The 18,122-nt window shown below is 40.5% G+C and overlaps 1 protein-coding gene across 1 annotated transcript; it reads right to left on the bottom strand.

The window, feature by feature from the left end:
* Positions 1-16: 16 nt before the first annotated feature.
* On the bottom strand, positions 17-17,247 carry LOC140245010 (uncharacterized). Its single transcript, XM_072324601.1, has 16 exons — positions 17,168-17,247; positions 14,524-14,663; positions 11,394-11,529; positions 10,883-11,055; positions 10,057-10,256; positions 9,647-9,812; positions 8,717-8,841; positions 8,120-8,266; positions 7,490-7,634; positions 6,569-6,715; positions 5,887-6,135; positions 4,724-5,022; positions 3,431-3,710; positions 2,637-2,847; positions 1,939-2,057; positions 17-1,033 (listed from the first exon to the last, which is right to left on the bottom strand). Exons 2-16 carry the CDS (start codon positions 14,600-14,602, stop codon positions 915-917), a joined length of 2,595 nt encoding a protein of 864 aa, XP_072180702.1. The 5' UTR covers positions 14,603-14,663; positions 17,168-17,247; the 3' UTR covers positions 17-914.
* Positions 17,248-18,122: the final 875 nt, after the last annotated feature.

Genomic DNA, 18,122 nt, shown 5'->3' with positions numbered 1-18,122 from the left:
TACAAACTGGTACAATATTCGAATTTTACTGTTGATTCATGATGTTTCGACACATTGTTTTTTACATATTTTGCATTTAGTGATGTTTATGCTTCAACATACTTTTTATCACAATTTATGAAAACAAAAAATATTTATATTTGTACACATGTTATGACAAGAACTGCAAAGCAGAGAAGCTACCTAGAGCATTTTCAAAAACAGGATTGATAGATTTGTCACAAGGTGTGATATCAAGTGTCCTATGTCTCTGAGTAACATGACAGCTGAAACCTCTTCCGACTGCCTGAAAATCATCATCTAAAGTGAAGATCAGCACCAGATAACTGGGTTAAAAGACAAGTAAATGTGATCATCCTGCTCAACTTTAATTCACACATTCAGTACTCTTCACAAACTGACAGTGTTGGTGTTTTTGGTCTTCTTTCAGGTTTAACCAAAGGCATTTCTGGACTAATGAATATACAAAAACATGTTAGTCTGGAACTGCTGCCACAAGTTCAGAAATTTAAAAAAGCTCTAAATCTCTGTGTGCCACCTGAATTAATAGTCCATAAGTATGTGTGTGAAATTAGTGCACATTTGCCTCATTGGCACCAAAGGGTTAAACAGCTAGTAGGTTTCCTTGTATGCTATACATGTAGATGCAATAACTAAATTACAATGCTTTGTTTTACATTTCAGCCTACCAATTACAATGTATGGTCAGTTTCCTGGGCTTCTTGAGTTAACTAATGATGTTAGTAAATCAAAGCAAACAAACCAAGCAGCATAACAATTAAGAATTGTTGCCTGTCACATCGGTTCCAATCATATTGAGAACCTGATCACTGTGAGCCAGACATACAAGATCTTTAAGCATCTCTCAAGCTGTTCATTCATGATTCACCCAACTCTGGTTGGTTGATTGAGGTTCAAGGTATTGGTACTCCACAGTCGTACCATCCAACCATAGTCCTGCCTGTCCAATGTCTGATGCCGCCCCCTATAGTCCCAACAGTAACATTGCTCCCCCAAGTATCTCGATAATAGCCTGAAGAAAAAGAGAAGAAATGGTTTGAATTACTGGGAAGACTTGGAATATACATTATACTCTGTTCAGCAGTCGCAAACATTCACCATTAATTCCAGAGCAGAAAGAATCAAGGTGTAATATTCAAAGTTCATTCTGCAGCATGTGATGTATTGTTTTCGTTAACTTTGTGAAGGGTACAAATGTGATCTTTCAATTATCCAACTCTATATTTATCATGTCGATACCATTACTGAAACGTGTGTGTGTGTGTGTGTGTTTTGAAGGAAATCGATTTGTGCAATTATGAGTGATTTCAAGAGAAAGTGCATATCTATGTAAAGTTATTATTCGGGGGGGGGGGGGGGGACAAGTGAAATGAAAGCAATAAATCAGTGAAAAGTAGGTGATATACTACATGTATATCATTTAGTAGTCGTGATTGGAAGATAGTTACCCAGTGATTGACTTGTCATTCTAGGGGAATCTACGGAACTATATTAAAGTGATAACCACACAGTGTTATCAAGACAATAGATATTTCCAGGAAATCGATGGACCTTTAGTGAATAAAGACTATACATTACATCTAAAACGGATGATTTGAAACTTGGTCATGTCGACATCAAATGAGAACGACAACCACAGTGACGTAGACTGCCAATTTCGATGATTTACGGACAACACGCAAACTTTCTTCCAATCATCGATGTCTTGCAGCTCCAATATAAGTTTTAGAGGACAATTACCAATTACGATTCACTCCCCAAGAATCACTACCTCGTTTTGGTTCAAACGGAGTTTCCCGCACTTGGACCATGCAGTACAACAACCAATGAAGACACAACATGCCCGTTTGATAGTCTGATCGGAAAGTGTTGGCCTTAGAAATATTTTCTGTCGAAAGTGTTGAAAGCAATACTTACCCGTGGCCGTAGGGACGTAGAAGAAGTCATTAGCGGTCAGCGTGAAACTCTCATTCTCTGCTTGAGCACCAACGAACTCACAATGATCGTGACCACGCCCATGGGAGTCGCCAATGTTCCTACATGACGTATCGATTGAATATGAAGATGAACATTATAAACTTCACGCAAATGACCGTTTGTATGAATAATAAATGGAATTTTATGAAAGGAATGGTTTCGTAATGGTCGTACTATACCAATAATCGATGATCATTGTTGCATATAGGTGCACACGCTGAAGCGTTTACCTCTGGTTAAAAAAAAAAAAAAAAAAATTCTCATTAATCTATCTGCTGTATGCACCTTCCTAGATTTTGATTTATCTACAGCATGCACATTCCTAGATTTCAATAAGAAAAGAACGTCGATAGTGTCATCGGCAGGAATCGATAGCTACAAGACTTGCACGTGAGATTTCCGTTAGTTACTGTGAACTATAGTATCCTCCAGTGCGACACCGTGTATAATATATGTCTCTGTTTCGCATTACATCAGCAGAAATTTCGTATTTTGTATTAAACACAGTCTCGTGCAGCATTTGAACAGTGATTACATGGTATTATGACCCTGAAATATTGTTTCCCGATTTCATTCAGCTACAATTGACCCTCTTGAGAATTTTTTTCTTCTTCTTGACCGTAAAATAAGTTACTCACAAGAAAATATCAGTTAAATCGCTGGATAGAAAGATCTTGTATCGATTTGGAGTCTGGCAGAGAACCACTCCAACGAATTTGACTCCAAAGCCAGGCTGGTTTCCCCCGCCCAGCATCCTCACGTATTGGTCTCCACCATCACATGCACACCAAGAGCTGTCATAGCGGAACGAGTAACGTGTCCAGTGGGCGTACGACAGCGGCGACTGGACTGTGGAAAGCGAGAAAAAACGGCGACGAAATGGTTGACGTACAGGATATAACGGAAACTTTGTTACATCTTCATATCTGTCATACCATGACTGATAAATCTCGCAGCTTGCATGTTGCCATCTTATATATTCACATGGTTTATGGTCATTTTTTTTTTTTCGGAAAAGGGGTTCCATCTACTCTTCGCGATATCGTAATACATGTACAATGTATTAAATGTTTTCACTGACTTGCGCACAACTATGAGAGGTTTTGGTCGATTTATTTTCATATGGCAAAAATGTAAGTATTGTATTAGTTTTCCAGTAAACGGAAAGACTGGGTTCAGGTCAATCCATAAAACAGTTGAGATCGGTATAAATGGACAACGAGTGGTATTTCTTTTGCGAAGTGTATTTTTGCTTAGAAGCCATTTTCATCTATCATGACATGTCATGAAACATTGCGACGCAGCAGCTTCCCAACTAATGCAAAATGTTGACGGAGACGAAAGACGGCTACCCAATGATATCTTGAGGTGTTAAAAATCGATGTTTCTCAGGAGTATAATAATGAAATGAATGATAGAAAGGAAATCGTACCTCTGGCCATAGGCAGCGGCAAGCTCAGGCCTCCTAAGGAGTGTTGGACCGGGGGAGCTCCGGGCACAGTCAACACCCACTCGTCTGCTCGATAGGTGCCAGTAAACGATCCCACCTCACCGTATGTGTTACGGACATACTTCAGTAAGTCGGCTGTATGTGTCCCGCTACTGTCCAATCCGTAGCCGAATGGGGCACGACTGACTTTGACTACCGTTATGTTTGGATGAGAAGGCCAGGTCGAAAGTTCGACGCTGCTGAGGGCCAGGTAGTAAGCCGTCTTTGGAAGGAGGATACGGATGAAGAGAAGAACGTTTAAATATTAATTTCTTCAGGTAATCTTTTGTCATTTCATTAGAATGAAGGATATATATATATATTTTTTTTTTTTTCGGAGAGAGTGCATATTTACAGAGGTTTGAAATTTTTGTTGTTCTTCGTGAGTAAAGCCGTATGCTCGAGTTGTATCATCATGAATACCGAGTGAAAAGGAAGGATCTAGTCCGGATTTGTTCAAACATCATCGCGTCACTGCTATGGACTTCCTTTCAGTACTGTAGTAGTCCCTCTACCCTGCCCTGAGCAGTGTGTGACGCGGGTGCAAATGCCAGGCTAGGTCTTTCTTTTTCTCTTGGTGTTTGGTATACAGATCCAGAATACGATCTTCTTCTAGGGGAGTTTAACAGCAAGAAAACCTCCATACTTCTGTCATGTAAGGCCAAACTAAGAGAGTAAAGCAATTTTGATCTGCATGCCGCTGTTGTAGCTCCTTGCATATCAGAGTTTCCTTATTTTACTCCCAGCGTGAGAAAGATACGAGTTTCTTCCTTGTCATTTCAGTACTGACATCAATCGACCTCTGTGACTAGAATATGCGCCGTTGCTAGGCAACAATATCATAGTGAAATGATCCATCACCCGATTACTAACTGCGCCGAGTGTCCTTGTCCTCGAATAGTATTCTTACATATTATCAAAACTTTCTAGTGAATACGGAACAAAATCAAACATGCATGGTTGCATTTTTTTTTTCATTTAAGAATCAGTAGGATTTCAAGAATATTTCGGTAAAATAAATGAACGCATTTTGAGTAACGATTTCTATTTCAGGCAAAAACAAAAATAAAACTTATACGTAACAGATATTCCAGTTAATGTCCTATGTTTCTTGTGGTCGAACGTCTTTATGGTTGTGAAACGCTAATGGCAGTCCGACTTTCATCCTTCATCTTCTCATGTCGTGTATAATTTGTTGTTGAGCTTTTGTTTTCTCAAGAAATTCATGTCACCTACAAGGATAACCCTCTCGACGACGATTCCCTGATCGACGTTGACAAGCCAGCGGACCGGTTCGTAGGAAGAAAACAGGAGAGTGAGTGGCCCCTGGTCGCCTCCAGTGATTTGAACCCCCACGTCTCCGGGCGCTGGCGGTCTAGAGTTATTAGGACCCTCGTACACACTAATGATGTGGATGTTTGAGGTGCGGTCTCCTTTACACGCAAACGTCTTACCAATGCGGGATTCGCCACGAAATGATGCGCGAGCCAAAGCGTATGAGTTGTTCTTGTAGATATGGCAAGCTCCTACTGAAGCTATGGGTACGGAAAAAGAAGTTAAAACATTGAATTCTTGTGTGTGTGTTCATTGGATAATTCATTCTTTTTTCCATCATTTGATGATAACAACAGATGAACACGCAGAAAGATGAATAAAGAAATCAAGACAGGTGCATGTGATTGGTATAAACCTAGGAATTTTCGGATTCGTTTAAGATTATGACGGCGTCTTTATTTAAACGATGTGAGATCTCAAATTCAAATGTGTGTTCAATACACATTCCAAACTTTTAAAAGTGGGAGATACGTAAAGGTTACGTAAAGTGCATATCTTATCGTCTCCTGGAGACTAGCCTGGTCTCCGAGGAGTCGCGACAGCGTTGAAAAAGTTTGATTTTTTTTTTAAGAGGCATTTTTCAGTGTCCAGCTGGTCTCGGAGACGTCTCCTTATAGTCGCGGCCAAGTTTTGGGGACTAATTTTGTCCGCGAGGTCTCCAAAACGTTTCCGCAACCTTGCGGAGACCTATTGGCGACCTACCGGAAAACGTTGCGGAGACGTCTCCGCGACTGAGAAGACGTCTCGGAGACGTCACGGCGAACAAGTTGTCACCTTGTTTGGAGACGCTTAGACGTCGCTCAGGAGTCACCTTCTTGGTGAGAGCGCCAACCATTTTTTTTTTTTTGGTCTTTAGAGTCGCAAGACTCATGCGTCGACTGATCAGTAGCGGCAAAGTCTCCTCCAGTGAGATAGGCCCTTTAGCTACTTCCCTAGGGAACGCATTATTATCAAATGCAGTTTGAAAAGGAATCTTTTAGAGAAAATTTTACTTTGCTCTAGCCTGACGTTTAAGATTCTTTTAAAATCAGTATCATAACCACTGAGGAGTATGCAGAACTCACGAAGGCAGGTGATACGGGAGTAATCAGGCGAGTTACAGACGCACAGTCCGCCGTGACACGAAGCCCGTACACTGACGTGCCAACACATGTTATGACGACAAGGCACAGACACTTCCGGAATGGGAGCCATCGTGGTCACCGGTCTCGCTTCCGTGGTCGGAGGCGACGTGGTAGATTGTGGAGCAGAGGTGACTGTTGACGCGCTGGTCGTTGATGACGGATTTTCACAGATATTGTTTAGCTCTCGCTCTGTAAAGATTGCGATGGTTAGCATAGTGAAATGATTGTATCGCTTAAGTTTTGTCTATGCCAAAATTGTATGATTAGCCAGACTGACTGGTTGATCGATGAAATGGTATACCGATTAAGATATAAAGAGAGACATACAGGAAGCAACGAAAGAGAGAGAGGGAGTCGGAGACTGTTGCTTGTTGCTACCATGGTCCTTGGCTCGGCAACGATACATGAGAACGTTTAAATTTTCCCGTTTCTCGACAAGTATCAGAATGTACTTTTATCAAAAGTAAAGAAGCACAATGTACATGCATCGGTTGTGGCTTTTTATCTCAATGATATCACACCTGCTGTCCTCCTGCTGGAGCCTTATTACAGCTGAGAGGTTGCCCAACTTGGAGTCCCCTGTTTACTTTCTTAAGAATGCTCGGATCAAAATGTGACTCACCTCGAAGCTCAAAGATTTCCTGGTTCTTTCGAATGAGCTCCTCCTGCAGGTGTTCGATTTGCCGACTTTGTTCCTGGTTCAGTAACCTCAGATTGTTGGCCTCTTTGGTAGAGGCACGCAAGTCTTCGCCCATCTCAAACGACGACTCTGACACAGGTTAAAATGCCGAGAGTATTCTAATTGGAATCGCAGCATTCTACACCTCAAGCTATCTTTTACGTACTTCCATATACCTACTACGGTTTGGTAATCCGCTAATGTTTAATCAGGGTTCATTATTATTAGTATGACATAATGGAGTTACTTATACCTCCTCACAAATATGCAGAGGTATAAGATACCCTGAAGGTTTCGATAGACCGTTGTTTTGGTATAATACCCGTACTCTAAATCATTTATACACGTATATCACAAAATAGCTCATGTTGTCAATATGACGTGACTTAAAGGGGAAGCTATACCCCCAACATGATTATGTGTGAATTCAGTGAATGCAGAAAAAAGGGAAGTAGGCCTATAAATCATCAAAAGTTGAAGGAAATGCGAAAATCCGTTCAAAACTTAAAATATATTTTTACAGTTGGATGGATCCATATCCTGCCATCGCTTGATAAGAAGACTAAATAAATGATATTAAAGTAGTAATGGAATTATAAAATGAAAATGACCAGAGAATTCAACAACAAAAAAAAAAGATATTTTTTATTCTGATATTAGTACAAACACTTATTCCCTCGACTTGGCTCCTTTCCCTCTGCCATCTGAAATGTGAAAGCAACTAACGATCTCTCCAGATCCTTGTTACATTTGACTTTGTCGTCGCTCCAGGCAAAAACCTCTATCTCTTTCTCTTATAGGTGCAAAATTCTTGGCGTAAAGAGAAGGTAGCGTGGCTTCCAAGAAGCAATGATTCTCACTCACCTTCGCAGGTGATCATGTCTTGCTGTATAAGGTCCATTATCCACTGCCTAAAGCGGTGGACCCGTGTGTAGACTCCGGGGTACTCCGGCCTGGCACATCCGATACCCCAACTCACGATCCCTAGCAGGTACCACCTCTTTTTGTCCTGTATGAACAAACAACAAAAATGAACATTGGAGCTGAAAATAGATGGATGTATGAAATCAGAAGCTTTGGGGCGTGCAGATACGGAGGCATGGAACAGATTGGTGTATTAAATGGATATGATAGCATGAGGCAAGCACTGCAACGGAGAATTACATGTAGAACCGTTACAAAGGGGGATCAAAGAAGTGTTATACGCAAAATAAAGTGATATTTATAGCGAGAGTCTGAGTAAGGCGTTTTACATCATGTTTATGTATTTAATGTCAGTTAAGACAAAACTGATTCTATTTAAGCAGTTAATTCAAACCATGCTTTATTTCTCAAGAGAAGAGAGTTGCAGTATAAACAACTGATAAAATCATTTACATTTGCATGCAACTAATGATGGTGAGATCTGATTGTGCTACAAGAAAATATATGTCGCAAGGTTGAAGATTCTAAATTGCATATTGGACGAGGCAAGACCTGAACATGTATGGTTACCTTGGTAACGAAGGGGCCGCCACTGTCGCCATGGCAGGCATCTCTGCTGTCAGGTTTGTTGCCACCGTCTGCACAAAACATGTTGTTGGTGATGATGTCACTGTGGCGATTACCGCACTCCTGTTGGCTGACGAATGCCAGCCGGACCTATGATGAGCGAGAGATTGGACCAGATCAGGACCAAATCAATGATGCGAGATTTAGAGAAAGGATAACTGTGAGAGCAGAAAGGCAAATCAACCTACAGGCCTTTGGCCATCATCGGGAAGGTATAACTATCCACTTGATTCTGTGTTTGATTGGCAGGCTATATTTACACTGTAGTGACGGCATTTCCCAACAATGAAGTCCTTCAAGAGAATTATATTTGTTGAATATTCTTGCAATGTGTTTTCATATGCATTCATTATTTTCCTGAATTACACAATAACCAATCAACACGCCTTAGTCTCCTGTGATAGATATGCCTGCGAAGAAAATAATAGACACGACAGAGAAAATAATTCACACGAGTGAGATATTAGGTATAAAGGCGCAGTTTGTAAGAGTTTATTCAGTCTCCCCCCCCCCCCCCCCCGCCTTCCCGGCGGTGAGTACCTTTCGTAAAAATCGAGAATAATCTTCCCCCTGTCGGTCCTCGGCAGTGTGCCCCCAGCCGGTGACGAACCCTCGCAGACCCGACTGGAGGAGTTCCTCAGCTCGCAGCTCACTCGGCAAACACACTGGAAAACATATCAAACTCACAAGTTACATCCTAATAGCTGTGTATGAGAACGAATCACTAGCACCATCAACAGTGCCACATTTAATGAAGATATACATTTAGCTCCATTATACGGAGTAAGAAACGCATCTTATATTAGAGCGCGTCTGCGAGGGAGAAATACAAAAATGTTATCAAATTGTTACGAGAAAACACGGAAAAGATGTCAAGTGACTCGTGGATGTGTCGCTGTGATGATACAATCTCAAAATCCTCTACATCAGCTCTGGGGTATTTCATGAAGCATTTTGTCCGCCAAATTTGTCGGACAAATTTGCTCTCAGCCAGTCAGATGCAAGGATTTCAGTAGCTTATATCAGTGTGTCAGAAAAATACCCGACCAAAACGCTTCATGAAATGCCCCCTGGGCCCTGTTTCATAAAGCTGTTCGTAAAGTTACGAACAACTTACGAGCGACTGGTGATCAGTTCTGATGTGCTATACTTATCAGAATTTCCATAATACAGCACAAGAACTGATCACCAGTCGCTCGTAAGTCGTTCGTAACTGTACGAACAGCTTAATGAAACACCCCAGGTCTGTAAATCTGATCAATTTAAGTATTTCTGTAACTCAAGCAGCCTGCCGTTTCCACTCTTTCCTAATCAAAAGTCCCAGAGTCTTCGATGGATCTATTTCTGGGATGATTCATAGAATACAATGCATCATATTCTTCTTAATTTCTCTCCGAAAACCTGTCCTGGATAAACCCAGATGTTCGTTTGGTTTAATTTGGATTTCATCTCGACTTCCCACATACTTACATGGAATAATGTGGTCAGTATAGGTGACCGGCTGCTGAAGTTTAATGAGAGCGATATCCGAATCGTACGTCTGCTCGTTGTAGTTCGGGTGTTTGATGATCTGTTCGGCGCGAAACGTTCGCTCGTACCCGTCAATAGTCTGCGTGTCGTGTTCTCCTAGTCGAATCTTCATGACGGAAAGACAAGATAATCATCAAAGATCATGAAATTCGATGTGTAAGTGAGGTCACCTCTCATTTGAAGTTGTCGAGTGAACAAGACAGTGACCTGCATCTCCAAATCAAGCATTGCTAAAAATAAATATATTTCAAGGGATGCTCAGAGATAATAATTGTATCGAACCAAAGCAAGCAGAACTTAAACTCTCATTTATGAGAATAGGCCTAAAAGTAGAACTCCATTCCTTGTACCTCAAAATCGTCCTTGGAGAGTCCTGACAATGAGAAGCAGTGTGCTGCAGTGACGACCCAGCGTCGATTTAGGAGTACTGCTCCGCAGAATGCTTCATTATGAACGGTGTTCCACAGCAAAGCTGTCCACGGTGACTGACCCTCATTGGACACCTTACCCCCAACGACTTTTCCACGCACACGGGGGTACCCACACTGAACTGTTTAGAGTAATATGTGTGTAATGTTGTCAAAGTATAGCTACTATTTACAGTGACATGGGTTTGTGATATTTACTATGTTTCCGCGAATTGATCCAAGAAAAGAACAAATCTCAAGATCAGCAATTTCAATCATTCGATTTAAACACCCCATCAGTCATTTTATGCCTAATAATGTACTGTCAAAAGTTGAAAATCTCTTTGTTTTCTTAAGTCCTTTGAAAACACAGCAAAATAATGCAGAAAATTGTTTAAAGTGACTCTCTGATTCAAAATTGTCCATATTGTGTTTTTCATTCCAGTTGCCCAGTCAATAAAGCAAGTAGCAAAATCAGATAGCTCTGTTGTAGTTCATTATCACTATAATATCAAACAGGGGGTGTTTCATCAAGTTAGTCAGCGTTGACAAGTTGTCGTTGTCAGTCTCTGACAATAACCATAGTAACAGTCAGTGACCAGAGCATCTCAGCCAATCAAAAGCAAGGATTTTGCTGAAATTGTCATAGACTGACAACTTGTCAGCGCTGACTAAATTGATGAAACACCCCCAGGTCTTCTCTTTCACTAATCAGCTTATAGAATTTCGTGAAACAATCTTTGAAATGTATTGATAATTGTTTAGTTACAGGCACTGTTGCTGTGCACGTCCGAGTCAGTAGGTGGAGCTATATCAAGCCAAATGCGATGAATGACGATGACGTTGCTGCGGACGATGGTACAGGTGTACAAACCGCGGTCCCACAATTCCGTGTTCAAAATCAACATCCCTTCGCTTTTGGCCATGTAAACCCGGCCATCCCTGAGAAAAAGGCGATGAAACGGAAACAACAATGGAAAATGATTAGTTGATGTGCGCTATGGGCGCATTTTCTGAAAATACCGATATTTTGAGATGCAGTTTGTAAGCCGACTTGCGGTCACAATTCGCATTTTATTAACAATTTTGAGGATTGCTAATCGAAAACAACAACAATTTTATTAACAAAATTATTATGTCATATTTCTAACGTCTAAGCTGTAAATCCTTCTGACACAAAACAAATGAAATGGGGGTACAAAGGAATTTGATGGTTTACTTTTATAGGGAATGTAATCAATGGGCTTAATTTAGTGACATCGATTATTTCCGCTGCGTACCGGTACGTGTCGGAGGCTTCGACCACTACACCATCTTTTCTCCAGCTGACCATCGCTGCCCCAGCGGTCTGGCGACACTCGAGTAAGACGTCATCTCCTCCTGAGGCCGTGATGTTACGATCCGGTGTGAAGATAGCTATTTAGAGGTCAACAGAATCAAGATGAAATGTATCATTGTATAGGTCACTTGCAATCACATAAATCACACATAACGACAGTGATGTGAAGGGGGGATTAACTCCATGGTATTCCAACACTAAGGCAAATTCAGGGGTTCCTTATAAAGCTCTTGCGTCAAACTGTGTGTGCAAAGTAAGTGGATGGGGTAGGTGAAGGGGGTAATACCGCAGAGATGGGTTGGGGATGGGTCAAGGGATGCGGGAGGTTTGAGGGGATATTTAGGGGGTCAAGGGATGAGTTATCTATAACTTGGTCTATTCCCGCATCGTCCAATAGCCATTTTTTGGTCTCAACCCACATGGTCTAATCCCGTGTCGTCTACAACACCACTTCGTCTAATGTCCATTTAGTTCAATTATTGCCACTTAGGGTCATTACCAGTTGGTCTGCTTTCAAATGGGCTATGCAAATTTCGTCTAATGCCCACAGCTTATTAGACAAAATGGGAAAAAGTGCAAGGAGAGAAAATTGCAATTAGATCATCTGGTCGATGGACGAAATGACAATTAGCCAAACTGGGCTTTAGACCAAGTGAGAATTTGACCAAACGAAAATTAGACAAAATTGATAGTACATGTAGACTATAAATGAGTTTAGCCGTAGTAGTTTTAGACAAACTGGGAAATAGACCATCTGATAGAAGACCAAGTGCCAATAAACCCAGGGACGGGAACGAGTTGAGGGGATGGGGGGGGGGGTCAAGGGTAGGATTGGGGACAATAAGGGATGACGGGATAGGAGGGTGCAGACTAAATAAAGAGGGGAAACAATGGAATGGGTGCGGGGAGCGCCTTTTTTTCCCCGAAGGCCAGAGTTCAGGGGATGGGGAGGAAAGAGGGTTGGGCAGGGCTAAAAGGGTATGAGAGAGGTGAGGACATCACGGCGATGAATCAGTTAATCACAGCCGTGATTTCCTTACCTCTCTCATACCCTTATACCCCTGCCCAACCCCTCTCTCCTCCCCATTCCCTGAACCCTGTGACTGGCAACCAATTCACACACACGTACGTATGCACACACACAAACAACAATGCGATAGTCAGAAAATCTGTAGAAAAGATCAACGACACCTCACATAGATCAATGTCAGCTGAATGTTGTATCCTCGTGTGCATCACAAGTAATCAACTAATTTGCGATGTGACTGAACTTGGTGATGCAGTGTTTCAAAACAACAGACAAGCAAACAAATAAAGAAGCGATTGGTTTCCCGGCTGGTTGAAATAAGTCCCGAGAGAATTCGATGGTCCAAAATGTCACTCTTTCTCTACACAACTTAACATGTAAATATAAATGGTGATGTATCAGCGAAACATCTACAATGCTTATAATGGACTATGAAGAGAGAAACAAACAATATTTCCGCACCGTTGCAGGGAACATGACCAACGTTAATACTCGGGGTATAAATGTAATAATTCTTCAGTATTGTGGTCGAAATATTCACACTTTCACCAGATCTGTTCAAGTTGGCGAGCGACATGCGCACCTGAAAAACCTCGGTATATATTGAATCATACGTTTGAACACTGTAGCACACGACGATCAATCACTATTCACTCTAGCATTGTTACAATATGCATGCATATGGAAGTATTATGTGGTACATTTAAATATCATTTAGATTTTAGGAGATCAGCGCAAAAAAAAAAAAAAAAAAAGTGTTACTGTACTGATTTCATGAGCCTATGTAGTCCTACAGTGAAACGTGCAAACAATTATTAAAGACCACAATGTAAATACAGCAAAAGCAGTCATGATGAGGGGTGATCTCTAGAGAGAGTTTCATTCCGATATAAAATGCTCTAAACATTGCTGAACGGGAACAGATAAATAGCGGTCTTAAAGGAGAAGTGTGGTCCTTACAGACAAGTGGTCACTAAAGCAGGTTTTCATTACATCAACACATTAAGGTCATGGAGGACGGACGAGTCCACTTTGTTAATCTTTCAAAGCAATTTCATATCTTTGATGTCTTTACAGAAGACAACTCGCGTCACCTTTATTGCACAATAAATAAAGTTCAGTGACACTGTTAACTTCCCACAGTAGAAATTGATCAATGTGTCTGATTTCAAAAAAAGCAAACATCATATACGAGTACGTGTGAAAATGACTGCACATTGAATACCGTACATTTCATATCTCTAATCATGTGGTCATCATCGCAAGCAATTGAATCATTACTACAAAACTAAAATTCTTTATTGAAAAGAAGTTGTTCTGAAATCCATACGTGAAAGATATATAACATTCGCTAACACTTGCGTTCTAAAAATGTCATTTACAATATATACCTGGTCACAACCATTCAGTCCTTTCTAGACATAAGTTGCTTTATCAATGACATAACATTACTATCCCTGGGATAAACTCTTGTTCTTTTTTTTTTCAATTTAAAGTTTGACCCGCATACAAAACTATGTTTTACAAGAGATAAAAGAGCACTAGTATAAGCCAAACTCCACGTGTGTTTTCCACTACGTCTGACGGGTAATTTGAACCTCCATCTTCCGTCGTTCAATGCTTAAAAAACGGTTTCAATGGTTAAAACAATAATACATAGAGAAACATGTAATTATAGTGAGCGCCTACACTCGCTTTGAATCTACACTTTTCTTGCTCAGAGTAAAGTTTTCTATACTCTAGCAAATAAAGCTAGATGTAAGATATGTCCCAATTTATAATCATTTTGTTATTAAGTTCGAAACAGAATGTTGACATAATATCTTTACAATGATGTAGCCTTCTTGAGACGGGTATGTAATTCATTTTTTGTTCCTTTTTCATTCAAGGATCTACACATGGGACGGGAACAGGAAACTCAATAGACGAAATAATCTAGTAATAGGCATAGGTCGAAAAATGAATGGTCTGAGTCTCAGGTGCTCTCGCAAAAAGTTTTGAGGGAATTCATACAATTCTAAAAGAAACAAGGCAGTCTGCTAACTTGGAACGATGGCTTGTGAAGTCGCCTGCTGGATGACAAGGACGACGAACGTGACAAAGAACTTTGCTTGGCTCGTCATCGTCTCAGACACGATCAGCAATCAGACGACGTTCTCTCACGGTAACGTGATGACCAGTATCCTAGTCAAAGAAAGCAAACAATCGTAAGGCTCGTTGCTGTTAAGGAGACAAGATATAAGAGAATGAGGACAGTGAATTCACTGCATTCAAGCAATCCACTTCTTGAAAGAAAGATATTATTCAGAGGGATGAAGGTTCAGGTGTGAGTTTCTTCAATTTGTCTCCCTCTACAAATTAAATTTGTTAAGATGTTGATCTGTAAATTAACAAACATGTCGGAAAAAAGGAACCAGTGGGACTTGAACCTGTCGTGTTTGTTGTCCCCGCCGAACGAGTTCGAGCAGGGGACTATGAAACGGGCTCCGTACGTGTGTGTGTCCGTCCGTCCGTGTGTCCGTCCGTCCGTGTGTCCGTGTGTGCGTCCGTGTGTGATCAAGATCTTCAATTTGCTACTTCTCTGTCATTTATGAGCCAATTTTAATTCTGTTTGCTTTATATGATAGCACTACAAGGGAGCTTTGAAACTTCTACACAGAATTTCAGTCGTGACCTTTGACCTTGACCTTTGACCTATATTGTACATTTTGCTACAAAATGCTACTCCTTCGCCATTTCTAGCCCGATTTCGATTCCGTTTGCTTTATATGATGGTACTAGGTGAGGGCTTCAAAACTTCTACACAGAATTTTGACCTTTGCCTTCTTTGACCTTTGACCTTGATTTTTGACCTATATTGTACATTTTGCTACAAAATGCTACTCCTTCGCCATTTCTAACCCGATTCCGATTCCGTTTGCTTTATGTGATGGCACTAGGTGAGGGCTTCAAAACTTCTACACAGAATTTTGACCTTTGCCTTCTTTGACCTTTGACCTTGATTTTTGACCTGTATTGTACATTGGCTACAAAATGCTACTCCTTCGCCATTTCTAACCCGATTCCGATTCCGTTTGCTTTATGTGATGGCACTAGGTGAGGGCTTCAAAACTTCTACACAGAATTTTGACCTTTGACTTCTTTGACCTTTGACCTTAATTTTTGACCTGTATTGCACATTTTGCTACAAAATGCTACTTCCGGCGGGGACATATATTACGCACCGCGTAATTTCTACTTTTCCTTGTTAATTTACAGATCAGCAGTTGTGATCTTAACGAATTTAATTTGTAGAGGGAGATAAATTGAAGAAACTCACACCTGAATCCACTTCTTATTTAGATGTAGACAAGATTCTCGACCGAACACGAACTATCTGAGGACACTGTGTTCGTTGTTTTGTACTATTTCTGCTCTCCTCTCTTTATCTGCTTCTGTGTCTCGTTTAGTACCTTTCTCTTTGTCTTACCTGTATGTTTATCTATATCTACATCTCTACGTCAATCTTATTTCCCCATTTCACTTTCCTCACCTCCCTCTGATGAAGCACACATTTCCTGTGTTGTTTCCTTTTCCCTTCAAATTGGGACTATAACAAAAGCAATCGAGTTAGGTGTTTTAGATGATAAATGCTCTTTGACAGATAATGAGCAATTTAAAGGAGATATATCTCATCGAACTGCTGCAGGTAATTTCCATATCATTCATGCAGTCGGATGATTGAAACAGACTGAAAGTTGTAAAACAAGTGCAAAGGACTGGTAGTCTCTCTGCACATATATTCTACACGATGTAATGATATGTGCAGATTCAAGCCTCTCTTCACACAATGATGAATGGGAGATTCTCACAAATCGCCTGCGAGAGTTTAAGAAAATAATCTAAAGAAAAACGCCTCAAAAGAAAAATGATTCTCAGAATTTCGTGTTAATGGCTATGTTATGATAACAAATGATTGTGCTCTTCACGGTAAACGACATTCTGCACACCGGTTGAGGGGGGAATTAAGCGAACTTCATGACTTGATTTATTGGTTAGATTGATGGCGACAGGTTCAGGGCCAGCATCTAACCCGCGAAAGGTCTCAATCAGTGTTATGCCCTGAGGAAAAATTCAGAAACAAAGAACACGGAACGAAGTAGACCTTTGTCCTATACGAACCACGATCAGTGAGTCATTTACTATGCACCCTATGGACGATTAGACAATGGAATAATTATCACGTGATGCGTACAGTAACAGCAAACATACACAAACCATACACAACATACAAATTATATTATCTAACTCAAACGGTCATACATCTTCCACATAATGAAACTTAGGTATAGACCATATTGTTTTACTCTCTTGTGGATGTGAATAAGTGCATTAAGTTTTTAGTGTCATTTTTTAACCTCTTTAAACAGACACAAGGTGTATTCTGTGTGCCTACAGTGCAGTATGCTGTTTTGAATAAAAGTTGAAGACTGAAGTATTTCATTCAATGATTGTTTACAACTTTCCAGCCAACATTATGCACGGTAAAGGGGCCTACAGGCTACACTGTCTGTGATGAGCAAGACAGTGATCAGAGTACAGATCACATCGATATTTCTTTGTATAGATGAGTAAAGACAAAGCAATTCCCTAGCACTAAAAAATGTCACTAAAAAGTTTCAGAAAAGAATAGAATGTATTTAACTCACCGGCTGAAATTGTATATCCGTCACTAGAACTTTTCACCACCACCATTCACTCACGTCCTGGCTGCCTTTACATGTCTGCCTATTATAGCTGTCTGTGCTAAATCAGGCGATTCGACAGCAGGCTTAGTAAAAGGTAATAGTCTAGCTCTGTGTTCTCAACTAGGATTGGTTGGCAGGAAGTCGGGAGGAAGCGGAGACAGAACACCACTCACCGCCGATCTCTGGCGTGCCACTAATGACATCAACCTCCATCAAACACTGGCAAAAACATCGGAAATCGAGTGTATAGCCAAAACACACTTCTCATTATACGAAATGATAAATATCTGAGTTCCTAATCTTTTTTCTTCTTTTTTTGTTGAATAAAGCCATGTTGTCATTTGGTGTTTGAGCTTGTTTCTTTGGTTTTTTTTTTTAAACTTTGTTTTCACACAAAGCTTTAGTAGTCTTCTCATCCAGCCGTGACTGAGCAGAAACTTCAAAAATTCATAACTTTTGAATGGATTGTCCGATTTTCCTCAAACTTTTACTGATGTGTTCTACTAATGCAGTATTCACTCAACCCACATATCCATGAAGGTTGACAACTCCACAATTTGGCCTTTGCTGTTCTGTTTAATAAAACACGTACATCCTCAGAAAGTGTCTGGATGTATGAAATTCATTGTGGACAAACAAAATAAATATAAAATTAATGTTTGCAACATAGAATGCCCACTTAAACATTTGTGGTGATAGCTACCAAAGAGATTTAAATCTCTTTGATAGCTACCCATTTAGTCAGAAAATCGATCTTCCTGCGTGGGCGAATTTGCTTTTTATGACTTCCCCTTTCAGATTTCAGTCTTGATAACACAAGATAGAGATTCCTCAACTTTCTAAGCTTATGACTGTTTTGATATAACGTGAACAATGAATTCAAGTCAAAGTTCAAGATTATGATAAACAAAGTAAG

This window comes from Diadema setosum, chromosome 22, assembly GCF_964275005.1.
Source record: "Diadema setosum chromosome 22, eeDiaSeto1, whole genome shotgun sequence".
Classification (NCBI taxonomy): Eukaryota; Metazoa; Echinodermata; class Echinoidea; order Diadematoida; family Diadematidae; genus Diadema; species Diadema setosum.
Note: the sequence above shows the minus strand (reverse complement) of the source record. Positions and strands in the feature narration are given on the sequence as shown.